The sequence below is a fragment of the Pomacea canaliculata genome, linkage group LG6 (genome assembly GCF_003073045.1).
Source record: "Pomacea canaliculata isolate SZHN2017 linkage group LG6, ASM307304v1, whole genome shotgun sequence".
Lineage (NCBI taxonomy): Eukaryota > Metazoa > Mollusca > Gastropoda > Architaenioglossa > Ampullariidae > Pomacea > Pomacea canaliculata.
The window spans coordinates 24,671,009-24,693,653 of record NC_037595.1 but is presented as its reverse complement, the minus strand read 5'-3'; the positions used below and the strand labels follow the sequence as shown (position 1 = coordinate 24,693,653).

At 41.4% G+C, this 22,645-nt stretch overlaps 1 protein-coding gene across 2 annotated transcripts; it reads left to right on the top strand.

The window, feature by feature from the left end:
• The first annotated feature begins 4,262 nt into the window (after window positions 1–4,262).
• LOC112567202 (outer dense fiber protein 3-like) lies at window positions 4,263–17,637 on the top strand. Of its 2 annotated transcripts, none has more exons than XM_025243804.1 (5): window positions 4,263–4,866; window positions 10,985–11,176; window positions 12,321–12,428; window positions 12,865–12,981; window positions 14,375–17,637. In XM_025243804.1, the coding sequence occupies exons 2-5, from the start codon at window positions 11,152–11,154 to the stop codon at window positions 14,869–14,871; spliced, it is 747 nt and encodes a 248-aa protein (XP_025099589.1). In that variant the 5' UTR covers window positions 4,263–4,866; window positions 10,985–11,151; the 3' UTR covers window positions 14,872–17,637. The 2 variants fall into 2 exon arrangements, with proteins under 2 accessions (XP_025099589.1, XP_025099588.1); XM_025243803.1 differs by lacking the exon at window positions 4,263–4,866 and adding an exon at window positions 9,726–10,491.
• Window positions 17,638–22,645: the final 5,008 nt, after the last annotated feature.

Genomic DNA, 22,645 nt, shown 5'->3' with positions numbered 1-22,645 from the left:
TAAACTCAATACGTGGCCCCTTGCTGTTAATTTTTTACACAAAACCCCTTTCATCATGCATCTAATCTCATTATTTTTCTCATCAATCATTTGCTGATGACACGCAGCTACCCCGCTCTCACTCTGCTCCTAACACCATTACATCCTGTCTTAGTAATGTCAAAATGAATGGTATAAAATAAATTTAAACTTAACGATGATAAACCGACGCCCTCTTCGATCGTCGCTCATCACTCATCCTAAGTACACCAAGGCAGACGACATCAACATCATCTTCACGTCCTCAGTCCGAACTATCGAGCTTTCATCGTTACTGCAGACATGACCCTTGACAGGGCGAAGGGCCCTTTAATTTATTACATTCTCAGAAGAATTAATAATATATAATACTTTATCATGCAAAATAATATCTAAAATAATATCTAAAACACTGTGTTAAAGACTGCCTGCACACGAAATTGCCCTGAAACACCCCTTTAGCTCTTTCTCTCTTTCTCTCTCTATGTTAGTTCATATCCGGATGGTCGTGAAATGCAAGATGATTTCTATCTCTAGTATCAGTGCTTCACTCTGATTCATCTGATAATAGTAATCAGTATTGAAATAGTCATCCTGAGATGCCATCTGCAGGATATGTAAGACATCATCTGAACACTAGGACTGCACTGAGAGAGCAAAAGAACAGACGATCGAGCGATCGAACGAAGGAAGTTTATACTGATAAGGCCACGTGGCCTCAACCAAACAAAAAAAAAAAAAAAAAAATGAGAAAGGCTAACCATAACCATGTAAAGACTAGCTATGACTAGTTATGTATCCAGGCGACTGGCGGCGCGGAATGCCACTCCCTCTTTGTAAACATAAACACTGCTAGTCCCCAGAATGCTCTTTGTGTTCTAGGAATTTAGATAAGACACACACACTAATACGGGGTGACATGTACAAGTTTGCAAATGTATATAGAAAAGATAACTTGGGAAAACTTTATTAGTAAACTTTGAAATTGTTTACAATGTCGAAGTTTGGGAACTGTGTGTGAATATAATTTTAGCGGGAAGGGATATCGAAGGCAGTTTTACACTTGGTGACACAAATGCTAACATTTCTAACAATTCAATTTCTAATTAAGAATTATTATCCTACTGACCAGTAAAGGTAATCTCCTAATCTTTCAGCCGTACGAAAATGAAGTGGTACCGACTGAAAGGGGCCAGATGTTTTGTGACACACTTCTTACCTTACCAAGACCTTTAAGGGGTCAGGTACCGATTCAACGGCTGTTGACTGAGTGTAAGCTGGCATGCCACACAAATATCAACAGACCAACAATCACACAATTAATTCAGCTACAGTCAGCAGACACTATTATTAAGACAAAACACGCCGAGGAAAGTTGCATGATGCATGATGCATGTTGCTGACAATCGCATTTGTCGCCCTGTTTCATGCCTATTCATTTGTTGAACTTGTTTGACTTCACAGAAGTACAGTGCTGACGTGTTGCTAATATAAACAATCAATGTGCGCACGCGCGTACGCACGCGCTGAATCATCCTCTGTGTTGTTCACTGTCAGGTTAATAGAATGGCATTAATTAACATAATTATCTCTTCTTGCTGGCAGTGCTTGTGTGACCATGACAGATGCCCGGGCATGCCTGACCGAAGAGGTATATGGACCTGTCAGTAAATAGGTGGGCGAGAGATAAGAGCAAAATATTTATCGTGTTCGGTGCTTCCGGTTCAGAGATTGCAAGAACACTGGAGGCAGAAAGAATACACACATCGAGATTCTGTTCTGCACATTTCAGACAAGACGAGTAATATATTTCCAAATTTATGCAAATGGAGGCAATCCTAAATGTGAGCCCTGGTACAAGTATTCGTAACAAATATATATGTTTGACAATATCAGAGCAAACCTGTTCTGATAGTATTAACGAATGTCTGTGTATTTATAATTTATCTTTAACTGGATGTTTATTCGCACTGTGGTAAAGAACAAAGATTCAAAACCACGATTATTCTCCAGTTCACAATCAGGCAATGAGACACTCGTTCATGCATGACATACACACACACTATATATATATACCTATTCAGGCAGAAATGTACAGACATCCGTGATTATTAAATTAGCAGTTTGTGTCGAGTTTTATGAAACAACATGCATAACAACATATGATTAAGTGTCTGGGGATGAAGTTTTTAGGGATTAAAAGTCGAGGGGATTAAGTGTCGGGGATTAAGTGACTGGACACCATGCATAAGGCAAGTAATGATTCGGAATGACCAAATAATATAAAATGTACAGTTAATAGTTAAGTAAGGAAATAGAACGAGATGATAAGAAAGCACACTGTAAATGTATCTTACTGGTTTTTTTATTTAAGAGATTATAAGGTTGAAGCTTCATTATTGTAGTGTACACGCTGCCTCTGAAAATGAGCTAGGAAAGGAGAGAGAAAAATAAAAGAGAGAAACAAAAGGGACACGATCGGTAATTTCTTCACATCACACAACACATTGTGTCTAGGGCAGGCATTTAATATCGTATATTCATACAGGACAATGTATAAGCACAAAAACTGATTTATATTTTGTTTTTGTAGCGGTGTGATGGTTCAGTGGATCCTCGAGACTAATAATCAGATTGAGCCATCGTTTCCTGCACTTCAAATTTTTTCCCATACTATACTTTAACTTAACTTCCGGTAATTAAACTTCCGGCACGTGGTTAAAGCCGAACTTGAACATCTGCCATAATATATAGTTCCGTATTTTTTAAAAAGCTGATTTGAAAAATGAAGAAAGGAAATGTCGAATTATCTCCTTTCTGTCACGAGACCGTTCTACTTGCTGTTTCCTTTCTGTCTGCACGGTTGGGATGGGAGGGCGAGGAGTGGGGACAGAGCACTCAGACTATGGGTGGGGACCACGAGGTCGGGGTAGGAAGGTTAGGGCAAGGGCGAGACGGGGTGAGTTTCTTTTGCAGTCACAAACCTGTTCGTACGAGCAGTTCAGTGTTTGAGATTTATGGACCTTTTATGTCTGGACAAGGAGAACATACTTTCTCATGCACCTTATTCATGAAACAAGATGATGAAGTATACACTACATTCCTACCCCACACATATTTTGAGTAAGAGTTGCTTGACATATGCAATACAGTGACATAAGCATCTATAAAGATATAAGTGATCGACCTACTGATATGTCAAAAAAATCTTCTTTTTATATTTGTGTGTGTATGTGTCCATTTATGTTGGTAAAAATAGGGACGCATTAGTTTGAATAAAGATATGTAGGAATCACGACATTGCAGTAAAACGAGTACACACGTGTGTATTACATGATATTTTAATATAAAATACACTTTAAAATATGACATATACACTAGTATTTTAATGTAGAACTCTAAAATATAAGGTAGATATAATGCACCACACGCCCCGTTGTTCATCAATGTTAAGTTTATTTTACATCATGGCCGATCAAGTCATGTTTGTAAAGATCGTGTCTAATGAAGTGAAGAAGGATGAACAGAAAATGAAAGTGAAATTGAAACTGGGAATTCTGTAATCTAAAGGGGCACTTAGTTTTGCATTTGTCGTAACTGGGAGCATAAGGAATTGAAACAACAGAAAAATTTCACAAACAAATCGATTATAAATATTGGTGAAATGGGGGGAAGCTACTAAGAGCAACATTGTAAATATGCTCCAGTGTTCATCCCCTTTCTGCATAGTCTGCTAGAATCATATTTACTTTGTGTAAACATTATTTGAGGAATTTATAGACGAAGAATAATATTCTAATCATGGGCATTATCTGATAGAACCTTAGAAACTATACTGTCTACCTGCTGGTCCTAGAGACAGAAAATATTACTGAACATTATCTGATGACATCACACATAGGTTGTAATGTGTATTTCTCTTAATGTGTAGATTATTATCTGTTAGAATGTCCTATAGTACACTATGTACAAGGCTTAGCTGGTAGAACTAAATACAAGGACATTAATTTATTCATCCCTTGACTAGTGATCTGACGAACGGCTACACTGGTCCACCAGAGTTGGTCGTCGAGGGAAACGGGTAGATGTAGTGGTTGACAGTGAGAGGGAGGAGGGATTAGTGTTTTACACCAAGCCATAAGTCTATATCACGGCCCTATAAGCAGGTGCCACATAGAAAAATTAGCTTTCCCGAGACAAGATCTGAACCCAGGAGAGCAAATCTTTACTGTCTCTAACCACTGCGCTAGTGGCTCGCTATTTAGTCTTGTTGTGAGCAGTGGTTAACAGGTTCTCCATGGAACGACCAGTCCACCCCTTCAGATGTTTCTACCAGTTCTTCATCTTGTCAACCTCGGTGTCAACCCCTTTTCTTCAATGTACCCTGAAAGATGGAATGTTACCCCGAGTCACATTACTCATCGCTTGACGCTGACGAGACGAGAATGAGTTCCTGGTGTCCCACGAGGTGGCAGCTGGGCTCTGTACATAGTCACTGCTTCTGAGTTTTTATTTATTTATTTTTTTTTTTTGCGTTCCATGCCGGACATTTAGAACAGTATCCTCAGGAATTTGTTCTCGAATGCCTGGGTTTATTCAGATTCCGAGGTACGATAACAGTTGGGCATAGCTGTGACTAACATGCACAGGATCATCATTTCCATCTGTTCACATGTCATCTACTATGGCAAATGTTGGGTGAAGAAGTGCTATTGACTATCATATAAAACTGTGACAAATAGTCACATGTTCGGCAATCTGCACTCAGGTGGCAAAGGTCAGTCAGGTGTTGACAGGATGTGTTATCGCCGCTGAACGCTCGGTCTGAACCTGCTGACGTGGCGAAAGGTGAGAGAGTCGGGGGTTGGGGGGACACATCCTGCATCTGTTGTTGTCATTTACGACTGCGCATTTATAACTCCAACTGTCAAAGACCTCGTCTCGACACCTACATCTCTTTATTTCTTCTCTTACTCTTATTATTCGCTTCCGTCTATCTCCCATCTCTAATAACTCCCGCCCCACCCCGATCTTTTCTTCACATACTTCCTGCCATCAGCATTATCTTCTTCTATGATACTGTTTGCGTGCGTGCGTATGTGTGTTAGAGAGTGTGTGTTTTTTTTGTTTTTTTTTGTTTTTTTTTTGAGAGAATGCTCGTGTGTGTGTGAAAGAGAAAGCTGGGCTGTGTGTATATAGTGACTCATTATCTGATAAAATCATCATCAGCTGAGCAACTGTACATCATGTTCCCACGTACTGTTGTGACACAGACAGGTCACAACAAAAACATCCGACAGTGACTAACCGACTAACCGACTAACCAACACACCTACAAGCTCAACCCAACAGCTGGAGATAAGCAGCACTCAAGGTCGGACTTACATTAGCGGAAAGTTGTACAACACAACGGAAATATAAACAATAACGAGAGGCAGCCAGATGGGACCATTATTATTGTTATTACTATTCCTTCTTGTTGGCCTGGCCTTAATGGTGGCTACAACACTCGATCCTTGTTCAGAACCCCACACTAGTCTGCATTATTCTTGTTTCAAAACAATCGTCAGATGCCCACATTCATCCTTTATGAACACTCATGACAACACATTGTATAACATCTCAGTCCACACTGTCAAACTCTTGATATCCATTTTGCAAACAATAGTACTAAGACATTCAATCCCCCTACAATAATGAAGTGATGTATATGTAACACCATTTAATTGCTCGTAAAATATGTTGATGAAATAACATTATTTGTAATTAAGAGGAACAGGTATGGATTCGTATTCTACAAGGAAAGGTAAGATTCGTGATTAATTTAGTAAAATATTAATTCATGAACCAAGATAAAAGTACTTTGAAACACAAGAAGTGCTGGACTTTGTACCAGATTTCGGAAACAAACATAAAAGTATCTGAACCAGTTTTTGCAAATAATTTATGACCTTCTCTTATTGAAGACAATGGTGTAGTCGTATTTATACCCTAGTCAACTGTACACGATAAAATATAAATGTATTGTCTTCAGTCACTGAACAACGGGCTGACAAACTCGACATACATATATATGTGCTTTCACACACACACACGAACTTCTCATACATACACAGTACATAAGTACATACGTACGTACATGCATATACATACGTACATAAATTGAGTCTAGATTGAAGAAAAGAATATACATGCCACTGTCATTTCAGGGTCAAACACTACACAAAGAGACAGGTGGGCGTGGGATCAGTCACCGCGGACTGTCATGTAAGGGAGAGAACTCGTTAAAATTGTTCAAAGGGTAGAGTTGCGGTACAGGGACTTGTCCTGGGTTATACGAGTTTGGATTATCAAAGTAAATAAAATAAATAAAAAATAAAATAGAGTGGCGGGGAGGGGGAGAATAATGACTAACCCCATCCCACATTTTTGTTTTCTTCTCTTCTGTTGGTAATCAATCCGTCTGCGAGTCTGTTCATCTACCTATATATATCTGTCTGTCCTCATAAGTGTGCACCCACCGCCCCTTCCCCCCAACACACACACACACAAACACTAACTCGTGTGCAAAGGAAGACACATAAAGAAATCAAGTCAGGTCTCTTCCGATGCATTCCATTGCTTATAGTTTCTGTTTTACTTTACATTGCTTGATTAAAAAAACAAACACCATGAAGAAACTTTATAATCCATATCTATAAAAAGTAGAAAGCCAGTTATTGTCTAGAACAGAGGCTGAACTCTGGCAACACGGCCTCGAACCAGCCATTGTATAGTTTTATGAATGCGGTGACACTGACAAACCTAGTTAACTAGTAACCCCACCCCAACCTTTCTCTCTCTCACACACACGCACATACACACGAGCATGTACGTACATATACAGATGCATGCTCTCTTATTTGTGTGTGTGTACAGACAGGCACAGAACGACCTTAAACACAACCACCGTGTAACCAGTTCACCACAAAACATTCCGTCAATCACATTTTACTCACCGCCCTCGATCAACTACCCCCCGCCCCTCGATCATCCACCCTTCCCTTCGCAACACCCCGATATATTGATCTACAAAGACGTGAACAAGAGAACACACAAAAAAGTGCCGTCGACCTCGTCGAAAGGTCACGGCATTCCGGCACGTGACGAGTGGGTAAGCCTCGGCTCGTATTTAATGAATGCCTTTGCCAGGTATGCTCTGATCGCTGCTTTTGTGAGAACTGTCAGCTGGCGGATCATAACGAATGCCTTTTCAATGAATCACCCTACAATGGCCACGGAGGATTTGAACGCATCACAAGCGATTGAGGTCCGTTTAGTCGCGGAGGAGCCGCACACTGGAAGCGATCCGAGCGTTTGATTGTTTTATTTGCGCTTTTAATGATCACATTTAATAATGATGACTTAAAGATGTAACAGAGACATATGAAGTTATTAAGGTACATTAGCTGAAAGAGAGAGTTACAAGGTGTTTTAGTTTTCTTTCAGGCTACATAGCTCAGGACCCAGGGTATGAACCGAGGGTAAGTCGTTGTCCTGAAGCAACTCGGGGAAGTCAAGGGTCAGACTCCGCAGATGTCGCTTTATCTATGAGGGTGAAGTTATAAAGCAGTGGTAAACATGTCTTAGCACAAAGTAACATAAGGAATGTTTCGGAGACAATTGCTAACCTGAGTTTTCCCACTTTGCCCCTGAGCAATGTTCCACCTCGCTTCACAACTACGGCCTCAGGGCAGGAGAGGGGGCAACGGATGCTCGAGTATCGATGGACCGGAAGCAGGACGGCATCCTTTGCTGCAGCTTGCAGACCTCGGAGTTTAGCAATCAACCAAGGGGTCTGGGATAGGGCCAAACAAACAACAGTATGTTCCATAACTACAGACCGGAAATACTCGAGTACCTTAAAGAAATCTCATCTTCTAGTCCACTGCTGCTAAGTTCCATTTAGCATGTCTGGTTGTCCGGTCAGCCGGTCCTTCAATACCATCTGGAACAAGCAAGCTGGAACAAACAACTCATAATTGCCTAGAGTATCTTGAGTAATCGTCATGGAACCATCGAAACATGCAAAAAAAGAAGAAGAATGAAAAAAAACAACACAACCAGCAACGACAAAACTAAGCAAGCAGCAATAAATTAGTCAGGTATGGTATCATGTGCAGCATAAAAGCATTTTGCGATAAGGAGGTCGACAACAGCTCTGCACAGCTGATTACCTCCGAAATGAATGATTCGCGTGATCATGACAGCCGCCGAGTCCTGGGCGCCAGGAAGGGGATGTGCGGAGCCCACCCGTACCCGGCAGCAATAATAAAGTATTCAGTATTGATGTCGCAACTACCCTCCACTGCCTAACGGAACCTGATCCTGTCTCGCTCGGATGCTTGCCTGCACGTGCCGTTGGTTGCAAGACAGCCATGGGGATGAGACGAGAAGGATAGACACAGACGTGTTGGGATGTGTGTGTTGTGTGGTTTACATGTTGTACACATTGCGTGTTGTGTCGTGTGTATGTATTGTGAATATGTGTTGTGTGCGTGTACTTGTGTGATATCTATTCACGCACCCATGGCTACAGTAGGGTGTCGATGGGTAGGATAATGGAAAGAGATGACATGGGGAGAAGAGTGGAGGAGGTAAGAAGGAAAAAGAATCGTGAGGGTGAGTGCAGGGGCTCATGGTTGCGAAGTTGCAGCACGCCGGCAAGCACGCTGGTGTTGGTTGCTACACAGGTGGTGAGAGTTCTGTGCCCCCGGGGTGCCAGACTCCACGTCGACCCTCACGGCGCCCAGGGAAACAGTTTCTACCTGGAAACGAACGCAGGTAGACTGCGAGCGGGGACCAAGCGAACACTGAGGTAACCAGGCCACCCAGGTGTATATATATATAAAACCCAGAGAGATAGAGAGAGAGCAGTGATCACCACACACCGACAACAGAGTACAGAGTGATACACTGACGCACATGCATGGATACACGTACAGTGACACGAACACAGTGACACACGTACAGAGTTACATCACACAGGAACACATCCAGACTGTGGCAAGAACACAGTTACTAACAGGCTGACACATTAGACATGTTTAGTACAGATAGACACACACACACACACAGTAATCCACACAAACACACAATGGCAGACATGACGTGACACGAGAGGCGTAGGCGCGCGCACATACAGTTAAACACAAAGTTACAAAGGCATATTTTCACAGAGCAGCTCGCAGGCGACAACACGAGCATGCACAGGTCAAAGTTTAGAGGTTAGTCACCTGCGGATCTGTTGCTGTGCTTGGGCCCATATCCGCACTCCCCTCTCCTCCCCACTGCTCCTCCCTCCCCTGCTCCCGCTCTGGAACTGCTTGGTACACTATGGACTAGCAGCACGATCGTCTGATAATAAGGCTATGGTCAGTGAGTGAGAATTAGCTCCCTGTATCGAGTTACTGCCCATGTAAAGCATTACACGCACGAACGCACGCTCTAACCCACAAGCACACACAAACAAGCATATAAACACACCTCCAAGCTCACACACACACAACACAAATAAATTAAAAAATAAACCCAAGCACAAACCACACAAACATACATAAATACATACAATATACAAATAAATACAAATAAACAAAGACACTCAAGGAGGCGGATAGTGCTCAGTGTTGATGTCTAGATATGTCGGTAAACAAACAGTATATACCCTGTTGTTTAGGGTCTGTAGCCAGGAGACCACCCGAACAGCAGCCCCGCAAAAACAAAGACCGATCTTTAGCCACGATTAGCAGGACTTCGTGCTGCCGCCTGCTGACATGGAGAGCAGGACACGGAGGGTCAGCAACAGTCTGGCTGGAGCAACGAGGGGTGGGGAGAGTGGCCGGGTGGAAGGGAGGAATCAGAACGGGGCATAGCAATGCAGGCACGGGTGCCAAGAGCAGGGGTAGGGTGTGGGTAGGAAAGTTACCGCCGTGTCTTTAGAGAGTCGCCGCAGGTAAAGAGTTCGCTAATCACGCTCACCGCCAAGAAGGCAGGGTATAGGTGGGTGGGTACGGGTGTATGGGGTGGGGAATGGGACCCTTCACCACTCACAATGGTAGTTTGTAGAGGTTGGATTGTGCACCACACACACACCACAGAGTCAGTTGCCACCCCGGACTCGACGGACGTCTCGCATTTCTTGTAATGGAGATCAGCAAACCATGCGTGACTCTCTCACTCATCGACTGGTGTTAGTGGATGGATACCTCTCGGGTCATCGTGGAGGCTGTTCGATGGATGATAAGGGGATACTTCAAGGCGGGTTAAACCTCCAGCACTTACAGCCAAGCCCAGCATTCAACACTGACAGACCATCTGCAATATTGAGGATCAACGAAACAGCTCTTTCTGGTCACTAACTTTATTTCTACTGTTGTGTGTCAGCTGACCGTTTTATTACAAGGACCAGAGGATTTGCATATTGTCTGAACACAGGTTAGACACACTTGAAAGTGCCTGAGAACTTGTTTTGTTTTGTTTTTTTAAAAAAACCGAAAGCTTGGAAACTTTCTTCTGAGGGTTTGTTTCTCACTAGAAAGGAGGAACATATCCTAAACAAATTATGAATTGTGCACCCTAGGAGGAAAAATGGCTCCCTGTGGAAAACACGTGTGTGTCGATCTGGATATGCATGTGCCCATTAAGAATTGTGCAAGTCTTTGTTTCTCGAGATGTGTTTTCTTGCCTGACTCACAAGAACTATTCAATTTCATCATGGATGCATGTCACATGCTTCATATGACATATAAGACCAATGTTCTTCAATAATCTTGATCTCTAAGAAGACAAATATTATACTTAACCTTCTTGGTTCAAAATATTTCATAGCACTTAACTGGATATGTTATACTACTTTACACTTGTAATAATTGATATATTTCATACTGGACGCTACACAAAAGTATTTCAATAGCTTGTTGTACTTCAGATGTGAAAGGAACTGAATGCCGGTTGCCCGGATGTTTGGTGTCATCGACCCAATGGCGACATCCCAGGACTACTGACTGCCACAGGCAATAAATAATGTAACACTCGTTGAAGAAGTTTAATACTTTAATACATCCACTCGATCAGCTTTAAACAAGTTTCAGCAACATGACCAAGAGCGATCGTACCAAAGGTGAGTCCTGACTCCTAACATCATCGGATTGTTAGAACAAGACCTTTCTCTAGTCACTCGAGTATCGAGTGTGGTGTCTTTTGGGTGAAAGATGTATTGTTTGTTATTCGTGGTTGTTTTTGTGGATTGTTTGTGAAATTGTTTGCTTTGTAGTTCGTCTTTATTTGATGAGCAGAGTCTTTTAATGGTCAAAGTTCCAATTATACCCAAAATGACATGGTGGTTATGTGATGGACATGTCTTGGAGTTTAATTCGAAGTTCCCTTGCTTAGAATTACAATTTTAATGCTGGTGAGAAGAAAATTAGCTGGTCTTGTTATTTTTATGCTTTTCCCTGAATAGCAATCTCTGCATACAATGCATTACTATAAACTCAATAATTAAAATATATATATAAACTGAGAGGCGATGACTCAATGAGGTTGAGGAGAAGTTTTATCTAGACTTCACTAAAGCTCTTCTGAGAGGGATTATTCAAGGAACATTTCTCAAACACGCGTTCAAACACCAGACTCTTTGATTTCACATTGTCTCTGAATGATAAATGTCAGGTTGACAACACAATTACATTTATTCGTAATACTACTCCACGGCCTCTCAATAGGTAGATACAGGTGTGAGCTCTTGAACTCAGCAAACACACGCTGGGTTTTTTAAATGTTAGCCTGGAGGCTTGTGTGACTTTCAATCAGGCCTTGTCGTTAAAAAAATCATGGTCTGGGAGGAATTGAACGAGGACTATTGACGATACTAAAGAAAGGCAACTGTAAATCATTCCAGTGAAAGACAGTCACGGAAAGTAAATACAGACTGACATAAAAGTTACTGCAGCTAACCACATACACACGTAAGATATTTTACAGACGAGTTTTTCTCTCTGCCTTTTATTCCTCTCTCTCTCTGTCTCTCTCTGTCTCTCTCTGTCTGTCTCTCTCTCTCTCTCATTTTTCATCTCTTCATTATAGTTTTTCTCTCAGTGTAAGTAAATTTGATATGCACTTGATGTCTTTCGTTCCTTCTCTTTCTGTTCAAAACAACAGCACAGTCACGTGACACAGGATAGAACAAAGTTGTATTCAGATTTTTTTTGCAACTTTTTCAGTTATCAAGATGTCTTAGAAAAGTCTTTATTTTTTTGAAACAGGCGTCAGCAACAGCCCAGGCTACGCTCTGCCCACGACTATCGGCATCAACAACCACGACCCCACCATGGAGCGGGCCCCAGGCTATTCCATCGGCGTTCGCTTCCAGGGTAAGATGACAGGATGTCGGTTTTATCGGTTATATCGGTCTGCTGTGTTGGCACAAACTATGGATTAAGCTATAGTCTCTGATGCTCTTTAAGGTGCTATAGAGAATTTCTTGCCTCTAGTGCGATCTGATACAAAAAAGAAAAAGAAACCTCTACAAAAATGAAAGCGAGTGGCACTACAATTGTGAGTGTTGTGCCGTCTGCTCAGGCTGATCTGAGATTACCAGAGTTGTACTAACTGTTAACAATAGTTGTCAGATTAACAGTGAGCATGTAAAAACCATATGAAGTTATATACTATAATAATTTCTTTTATATTTAAAAGAAAAACTTTAAAGAAAGTTACAGAAAAGTAAGATAGAACTATCATCCTCGTCTTTTCGTAAATAAGACTTCAGTAAAGTCTTTTCACTCCATGGCTGTAATTTTTTTATAGAAAAGATAAGGCCCACTCCTGGGCCCCAGTACCGCATCAGCAGCGGCCTGACTCCGAGAGGCAAGTGGACCAGCCCCAGCTACTCCATCTCTGGCAGACCCTCACGGTCTGTGTGGCGTGAGTAGCACTCACTAACTGAGCATTCTGTGAGACTTGAGTCGCTAACTGGAAACTCAGGTCCTGGGTTCAATGTGCTTTGCACCACACACACATACACACACACATGCATTTATAAACAGCAGCACAAAGCAATTAAATAAACACAATGTTGTCCCCTCGGATGACTGAACAGCATCGGAACTTAAAAGGCTCGGCGAACAATGTTTTGCTTCTGAACGAAGACTAAAGGGCGGATGAAAACAGGTTTTGTGTGGGAAAAGTGCTATTGTCGACTTTTGCAGCTGATAGTCGAATCAAAAGAGAGAAGGAAGGTATTCAATATGGCATTGTGAACGAGACAATAATAATTGATAAGGATCGACTAGCTGTAAATAATTAACTTGTGGAGCGTCGTCGATATTTGTGGGAGCATTCGCACATTCACAAGGACCACTCGGCAAAACTTCTTTCACGCACCAATATTTGATGTGTCACCCGAAGACCGGGGGAACCAAACCAGTTCGTGTAGCGACTAAACCAGGTTCAGACTAGGAACCACAGATTAATTAAACATGACCTTTACATTGAAGTGAACTCCCCGTTATCACTGATGCAAGAGGTTGTCTTCTTGATTACCCGCAAATATTTGAAATCTGAGTGTCTTTGCGATTAGAGGACCACCCACTGCTACCTGTCCATGACTACCTCAGTGTATATATATATGTATTTGAGGTATATGTAGTACCATACGAGGTATAACTATAATGTTAGGTCTATATAGGGTACATGTAATAATCTTTGAGGCACATATATAATATATAAGTATATTGTGAGTATATATAGGACATGTGATGCTGCATAAAGTTTTATATGAAGTATATGTGCTACTGTATGATGAATATATATATATATGAGGTATATATGTGATACCATATCAGATATATATTACGTGAGAAATATTATGAGGTGTATGTAATATTGTAAGATGTATATAGTATATCATATAAGGTATATGTGATACCACATGCGGTATATAGTATATGAGGAATACGTGATAGTATATGAAATATAAACTTTATAAAGTTTATGTGATACTATATGAAGTCTAGATATAAAGTGATATATATGTGAGATACTTGATATAAAGTCAATATACTTCACATATGCATTATATATATATACACACGAGGTAAATACAAGGTATAGAAAATACTATATTTGTAACCGCCGCAGCCTTCTTCTTGCTTACTCTATGTTTATGTTTTAATATAATTGTTATTATCAATAATACTTTAAAATATCCTATATTTGGAACCCTCTTAAGCACATTTTATGGATTTCTTAATTTCTTGAAACTATAACTACAGCAATACAGATATTTTTTTTCCACACGAATGCTGGGTGTGGACAGTGACCGGAACTGCCTACAACCCGGGTCCCAACGCCTACAACGTCCAGCAGGCCACACCCGGGGAGCGCCGCGCCCCCATGTACAGCATCGGCTCACCCTTCAAGGCCCCCGGCAACACCGCAGGCCCCGGCCCCAACGCCTACAACCTGCCCTCCACCCTCGGCAATCACGTGCCGGACATGCGCAGTGCGCCGGCCGCCGCCATGCACGGAAGAGGGTCCGACATCAAGGGCTTCTCGTACGACAACGCCAAGACCCCCGGTCCCGCCAGGTACAACCCCGTGGACCTGTCCTTGACAGCCGCACGTGCACCCGTCGTCAGCATCAAGAGCAGGACGACCGTTCCCTCCGTCAAGTTCCCCACCCCGGGTCCGGGCGCCTATGACGTCAGCAAGGCCTTCAGCAACACGTCCAAGCTCAGTCCGCGGTTCCACGTCGGCGTCAGACACGGACAGAACGCCAGATCCTTGTTCACCTTAGCTGATGTCAGTGACTGACCTTCCTTTTCCTTTTTTCTTTTCTTCGAGTCTTCGAGTCCTCCTGAAAATGTTTCTTTGAAAACTTACAGTCAGTTAACAACGCTAGTGACAGAGGGGAGATTTACAGCTAATTAGGACTAAAGAAGAAGTCGACTGAATAATAAGTCTCCCAGCATCCATTAAATAGATAAATAAATAGATAAATTTAATTGATATATTATTTGTCAAAGAGATGACTACAACGGGGATTATTCAAATCCTGCTACCTGGAGCTTTGCTGACATAATTAAACCAAAGCAGGTCACCGTAAAGAACGAATTTAAAGTTTCTGATGGTGGCATATTAGATGCCTTTAAACTAAATATTTTTTTCCTCGACAAATACTTATTTGTGGATAAATATTTATTTCACGAATTAGTGTGAATAATTGCATAATTATTGCACATTTTTAAAAAGAAATTTTGTCGTGTGTTACTCGAGTCTTTTCTCATCATCGGTTTCCTGCACGCAGTTTGTGTTCAAATAAACACATTAATTTTGCTTTGTCAATTTCATGCAAATTAAACTTGTCTTTTCAAATTATTATCTCATCGATTTGAAACATTATCATCTCCTTGTCTGATATGAGGTTGATGGATGTCAAAATATGATTAGCACATTATTACAGAAGTATTATGCATATTTACCTTCACAAAGGTCCTGTCTGTAAAAATTTTGTTGTTCATTTTTTAAAGTAATTTTCATTTTTCACTTTTTTTACAATGCTTGCATGGCTTTATTTTTGCCATGTTAATATATTTGGTGCTGCAAAAGTTGAGACAATAAAACAAACATTGATATAAAACCAACGGTCTAGAAGGGGATGGCCAAGTTTCAAACATCATATGATGAAGATCTCGATTCATTTTGCAAAGATGTGTTTTATGGAATTTATTTATATATATATTTATTAATTTAAGCACATTTTATGCATATTTATTTTGATTGCTTAAAACAAAATATCACATGTAAAGTAGGCAAAATGAGATTACATTTCATCCCTTGTCACACTGTCTCCTGGGGCAGACGTTGGTCATCCTACTAAGCACTTAAATTTTGATTCTTTGATCGAATTTAACCATGGAAGATGATTTAAGCTGATAAATGATTTGATGTTTGTAGTTTTACGAATAACTTAAGATTAATAAGCTTTTTGTTCTGAACAACATTGCTTCTTGTATAATTAAAACACGCCATGATTGTGACCCAAAGTATGGTTAATATACAAGTGTGAATGTCTCTCTCTCTATATATATATACATACACCATATATGTTTGTTTTTTTATGAATGTTTACATACGTGTCTGAGTGAGATTTGTATCTTATCCTTATTTGTGTTAAGGGAGAATATGCCACTTCAGAGGCCATTTCTGGGATAACTCCACTGAGCTTGGCTGACATAGGGAAAGATACATTACTTCCCCTGTTCACAAGAAAGCTCATGTGGTCAGAGACAGTACAGCGGGGATATAAACATTGCAGTTTCCCTAATAATACATGCAAACAGCTCAGATGTACAGTGTAGTCTGTAGTGCCACTCCTTAGAAATATTTACCATGTAAAGTATAAATGCAAACAGGAGGAAGCTTGTGGGAAGTGTGTGATTATGAAGAACTATAGGTTTTTCTCTGGAATTTCAAGGACTGGGTGGGATACTTGGCAGTGCATTATGGTAATTGTGATACTCTTCAGCAACACAGGATTAGTTCTCTGACGAAAGAAAAAAGAATAAACGAACAAATTAAATAAAGAAGAGTATATTAATCTACAGCATGGCGACAAGATACCGACTTTCTGTATGAGTCAAGTCCATCTCACACAGCTCGACTACGGATTGTACGAAAGCAATATATTTTGTGAAATTTGATTTATACTTCCCTAGCTCCTCTCAGCAAGACCGTAGAAAAAAGTTTCTTCTGTATAGATGGTATTTTAACGAACATTAACTCAGTTTTACCCCATTTTTTTAAATTGATGAAATGGAAGTGAGGCTGACGTTATCCTCCCCAATCAGTAAAGTTACCCACAAGACCTTTCACACGAGCTGGAGAGCGTCTATGGTTGCCATAACGACTCCTGCAAACATGTCCTAGTCTGTCCGAGCTGTCCTCGCCAATAATTTATAGAAACAGGGATTCAAACTATCGACTGCAAGGGGCCTTGATGTCATGGACCCCAGACACAACGCCTTAATTTATGATAGCAGTTATGATGCCTGTAGGGAGCGATAGTTTCCTCCAATTCATGGCACGGTAGGGGCTAGGCAGCCGGCTCAGCCTTTAAACTGAAGAGTTTACATCCCGGCAACCATTCGGCAGGTGGTATCCGGGCAAGAACTTCAACCCTTTGAGTCGTCACACCCTACTTAGATGATCACTGTTTCCTCTTCTAGGTTTTTTTTTTCCTGTATTGAAGTTTGGGAGATGTGTTCGCCAGATATTGTGGCTCACTCTTGCACTAGTGGTCGTCTGGATTTTTTTTTTCGCATTGGATGATAAAGGTTCGATTCCCTTTTTGATTTTGTCGACCGAAGAGCACCTTTTTATCCTTATACATATTTTTTTTTTTTATTTCTCCGGTCGACATCGTTCCTTTCTTTGTCTTTTAATTATCAATCCGTCGTTTCTTTCCTAATTTTATTCTTTGATTTATTTAGTAAATTTATAGCTGATTGGTTCTAAATACACCTGGTCAAATAATAAAGTTTTGATATCATGTGCCATTTTTACATTGCATCAGCAATGAGCTGGCGACATTTCAATAATTTCAGTGTATTCTTTAAGGTAATGGTGTGTGTATGAGAGAGAGATATGGCAAAAGTAGAAAGAGGGACAAGAGCAAAGAATGGAAAGAAACAAAATAAAAAAAGATGTGAGAGTTTTTACTGACATTGATACTGTTGTGAATCAAATATATTGTAGAATTTTTCTACATAATGCACGCCAGTGTAAGGGCCATGCGAAAAAAGGCTTAAAACATATTCCCCGGCTGTTACTAATCACCTTTGCACGCCTGAGCTGATTTTATTCTCCTGTTTATGTCTGTGGTAAAGAGCACTAGTGTGGCTTTCAAAGCAGTTAACTGAATAGAAATATGTAGTGCCACTGTTCGTAAGAGAGGGGGCGGGTAGCAGACTGGAAGGACCTTATTTTCTTGAAACGGCTTACACACTCCAGAACTTGTCCAGGAAAACAGAACGAGGTGCAGAAAATATAAAAAGTGTCAGATCGGAAGATTATGAGCAGGTGGACCTTCTATATGTGCGACTTGCCACCCCACCAAAAAAAAGAAAAAAAGAAAAGAAAACCAGAAATTCTCTAAGAAGTATTTGACACTCACTCACTCGTCAACCTGTAAACCTCACTCACTTACAGAACTAACAATTCTGGATGCACCCAGTGATTCCTGACACTGGCAATGCAAGTCTACCCGACAGTCTACATGAAATAACAAGACATCCAATGTCGTCTCCGTCAGCCCCCACCAGAAGACCTCAACAGTCACGGGTCACCGCGCACACATCACACAGGGCGCCGACAAAGGTGTAGGAATGGCGCGGAGGTCGACTGTCTATGGGCCGTTGTGACCCTGACTGACGTCAAGGGCTTTTGACTGTCAGGGGAGTGATCTGCCCCTGAATGATGTTCCAGGCGCCCCCTAGCTTAGCTAGCGCCCTCCCAGGGAGGAAAGGGACTTGATCGACACCTAGAATCGGCGTTGATGGGATAGGGAAGTGGGGTGGTTGGGGGAGACATCTGGTCATAACACCTGAGCAGGTGTTCAGGGTGGTCGTAGCATTTCATTCATGCTTCCAGGAGCCATTACTGGAGCATTCTGGTCGAGTATTTCTTTTAAAAATTTATTGTAGCTCTTATTAGTGTGGCTATTCGGTTGACCTGTCTCTTTTCCTCTGTCTCCGTAAACTGTCCTGACAATAGACAAATGAAATAAAAAGAAACTCGAAGGTTTCAAGTTGTCGACAGCCTGCAGTTATACAATGGTGGTGGTCCACCGTATCTACAGCATTGAATGTGGAAGGTTGAGCCGCCCTCTCCGTCCGCCCTAATTATCTCCTCTGATAACTCCTCTACTCATTCATTCCTGCAAAACAGGTGCACTGGGTAGACAGGGTCGAACAAACGATCTTCTGTTCTCTGCAGTCAAGATCACCAACAACTAGACTACAAAAGGCACAAAAAAAAAAGCAAAGGGAGACAAAGAATGAAAGAAGTGTGTGTGTGGGAGGGTGTAGGTAATGTGCGACTGAAAGCAAAAAAAGAATAAAGAAAAGAACTGATCCTTGTGGGAATTCACCGAACAAACATTTGCTTAGCGACAGCAAATGTTGAGGATTATCCAGGGCTGTAGAAGAACATTCTGAGCTGGTGATCGCGATTTCGAAGCGAAATCCCTAATCCCCATCCATCTTGGTTTTTAAGACCGTCTCAAGGGTCTCAATAGAACGGGTAGCAAGGCAAACCCTGGGTTGTTTCCATCAGCTGTACTACTTCAACCCTGTGTACAATGGCAGCAATGAGGCTTGACCAGGACAACTAGCTTCACAGCATTCAGCCATGTCGACTTTTACACATAAGGACTTCAGTCTTGTATGTTAAGGTCAGAAGCTTGTCCAGGACTCAAACACGAGGCAGAAAAACTACCGAACAATGAAAGAACGATGACCTGCAAGATATTACTCTTTGTGTATGTGTGGAGGGGGAATGAGTGTTCTAATTTTCCTTCTTCTGGTAAAATCAGTTGGTGAGGAAAGAGGTCGGGATACATACATACAGAGTACATGTACTATATTTCTTTATTTTTTTGGTCCTAAAAAAAGAGGATGCTGCAGAAGGCTTCTGCAGACCGCACGCCCACTCGTCGACTCCAGTGTTGTCTACCGACTTCCGAGGTAACCTTATCTCCAAGTTTTAAGCCATTGTTTTGGAGAACAAGAAGAAAAAAAATATTTAGGTAGCTCATGTATCGGCGAACCTTTCTGCACCCTTGCTGTCCTTAAAGAAAATGATTAACGGGAAAAGAAAACCTAAAAGATGACATGGGATGTAAACCGACAATCACATCTCACTGTGTCTAATTTTCCAAGAGTAGGCCATTGTTTACTGTGCTACAGAGGACATTTGACAGTTGTTGACTGTCGTGCTCATACGTTGCCAGAAAAGGAAAGCCATTGGCTGACAATGGAGTCCAGGTACACGGTCATGGCAGCTATCAAGGCTTACATTTGTCAAGCTTTGGAAGATAGATGCCTTACAAGACTTACATACTGGGCAACTTCACATTACACATGGTTGACATTTGACAATTGATTGCACTTGTCTGGTGTCAGGTGGGAGAGGGTACTTAAACAACAGTTCAAAGGGCTCGTGTCTATGACACATGATAGAGACGAAATACGAACTGTAAACAAAACAAAACAAAACAAAACAAAACAAAACAAAACAAAACAAAACAAAACAAAACAAAACAAAGATAGCTAATAAAAAAAGCGCAGCAGGAGTTGTCTATAAAGAGCCTTTGCTCTGTCAAACTGAAGTGTGCCGAACATTTCCTGGCATTCGGTAAGTTCATAAATTTCTCTGAAAGAAATCAGATTTATGAAAGTCAAAGAGTAAGCAGACGTTTCAATGATTGACAGATGAGCCTCCAGTAAACATCATCATAGATTGTTTTTATATTCCTAAATATTATGATATTTTTAAACAACCTTCGACAATTTCAGCAGCTCCTGCAAGCAGACATGACCATGAATTGTGACAAATAATTGTACTAATATAACGACGACGACGACGATGACGACGTTGATCCATGGAGCAAGAGTCCGCGTGGAGTCGACTTCCGGTTCACGTGCATGTATGGGGGATAAGGGATTGTCAAGGAAACACACAAATCTGTTTTACAGGCAGCGAAGGAAATGATGCCTCTGAAGCTCGAGTCCATCTGGAATAAACTCTCGTCCTCAAGTCGTCATAAATCACTACAAGACTCGAGGCCACTAGATGGCGCTCGCTGATCTGATTAACCCCTTGTCTTGTGTTTCTGTTTCGAGGCCCTCAGCGCAATCAATGTTCAGGTCATAAAGTGTTGTGGCTGCGGAGATAAAACTTTTGTTTGGGACTGGGGTGCACACGGGTGTTATTCATGGAGAACAAAACAGAGAACGATTGTTGCTATTATTAGTAACATGAGCAGGTGCAGCGACAAGGTGATTAGAGAATCAGGCCTGGACACTGGCGATAATTATCATTGCTATCATTAACCGGAATTAACGATAACCTGTAGAATTTGGATCTTTGAAAAAGATGATGGTTCAGAACTAGTCTCGGGACAGTCTTTATGTGTGATACCTTCTTTTAGGGGTTTTCGTCGGGTACTCTGGTTTTATCACTCTATCATTCCTCTCCCACTTTGAAGTCGCCTCAAGGTGGAAAAACTATGTCAATATTTTTGTCAATACAATCATACTTTGAAGCACTTCCGGTTTTGAGGCTTTGGGAATTTGTTTGCTTAAGATCGACCTTTAATCACACGGCGGTAGACTGTTTGTGGCCGTTACTCGCTGTCAGAGTCTGGATACATTATTATCTTATCTACAGGCAATGCATACAAAGGGCCTGAAATCTGTATGTTTGTCATGCTTATAGCCACTTTATTACTATCATGTAGAGTGATTTGTTCCATGTCTTTAGAGACCAGCCTTCAAACACAATGCTGGTAACAGGACACAGAAACACACCAGGGGTCGCCACCAGCTGACTGTCAGAAATACACTGCTGACGTCACCTGTTGTGTTCAGACTGAAAAAAACATAAGTTTGCTTTTAGCGAGGTGCCATGGACCTCATTATTTCCCTTTCTGAAACAAAGAGCTTGTCTGATTGATTTCTGCTTTCTTTAGAGGAGAGAGCAGCGAACTGGCATCGGTGCTGTTATTGTAAACGACTATTTTCTCTGATGGAGGGGAAAGGGCGCTATAGCAACAGCTCAAAACATGGTCCGCACAACATGTTTTGTTCCGATTCTGATGTTAATGTTGTGAGATGGAATCCTGAAAAACTGGTTTTCAAAAGAGTATTTTCTCGGCCAGCGACGAAACAGTTGACTTAAACTTGCATGGGACGAACAGTCCACTCATTTACATTTGCAGCCACCTTTTCCTCTGTCTACCCCGGCATCGACTCACCTTCATCCAAATAACCCTAAAGGTCGGTCCTAGTGTCAAGTGGGGTCACGTGACCGAACCAGACTAGACTGCGCCACTTGACTTTTGTCAGAAGAGGTTCCTGATGTCCTACGAGTTCTTTGTCCAGGATCCAGAGGAACCTCATCAGATACTTGCTCTCGAATGCTTGTATTTTCATTTTTTGATTTTCCTAACCGCACAGAAATACAGGAATCTCTAGGGAGTTGTACACGTAGATGGCGCTACTGCTCAAGAGAATTTATTGCTAAAGGCCTTCTTGTAATGATCGATGTCTCTATGGAACAGTCAACAGAGGAAACAACTCGGTGGATCAAAGAACTCAGCGGTCGATACACACGAGGCTGCAGAAAAAAAAAACAAAAAAAAACTCAATAGGACTTACAGTCTAGTCTTCCTTTCAATTCGTTGGACTCAGGCCACAATGACCACCAGCTCAGACTAACGATCCCCTGCTTCTGACCAAATATTTTATGATTGGGATAGTGGTAAACATTGTCAGCTGCCCAGAAGTAGAGGAGGCGGTAAACAGTC

Excerpts from the sequence above, each read along its gene's own strand:
- LOC112567202 (XM_025243804.1), top strand. The coding sequence starts at position 11,152 with ATGACCAAGAGCGATCGTACCAAAG. Across the intron at positions 12,429-12,864 it reads CATCGGCGTTCGCTTCCAGG|AAAAGATAAGGCCCACTCCT; the intron begins GTAAGATGACAG and ends ATTTTTTTATAG. Across the intron at positions 12,982-14,374 it reads ACCCTCACGGTCTGTGTGGC|TGACCGGAACTGCCTACAAC; the intron begins GTGAGTAGCACT and ends GGGTGTGGACAG.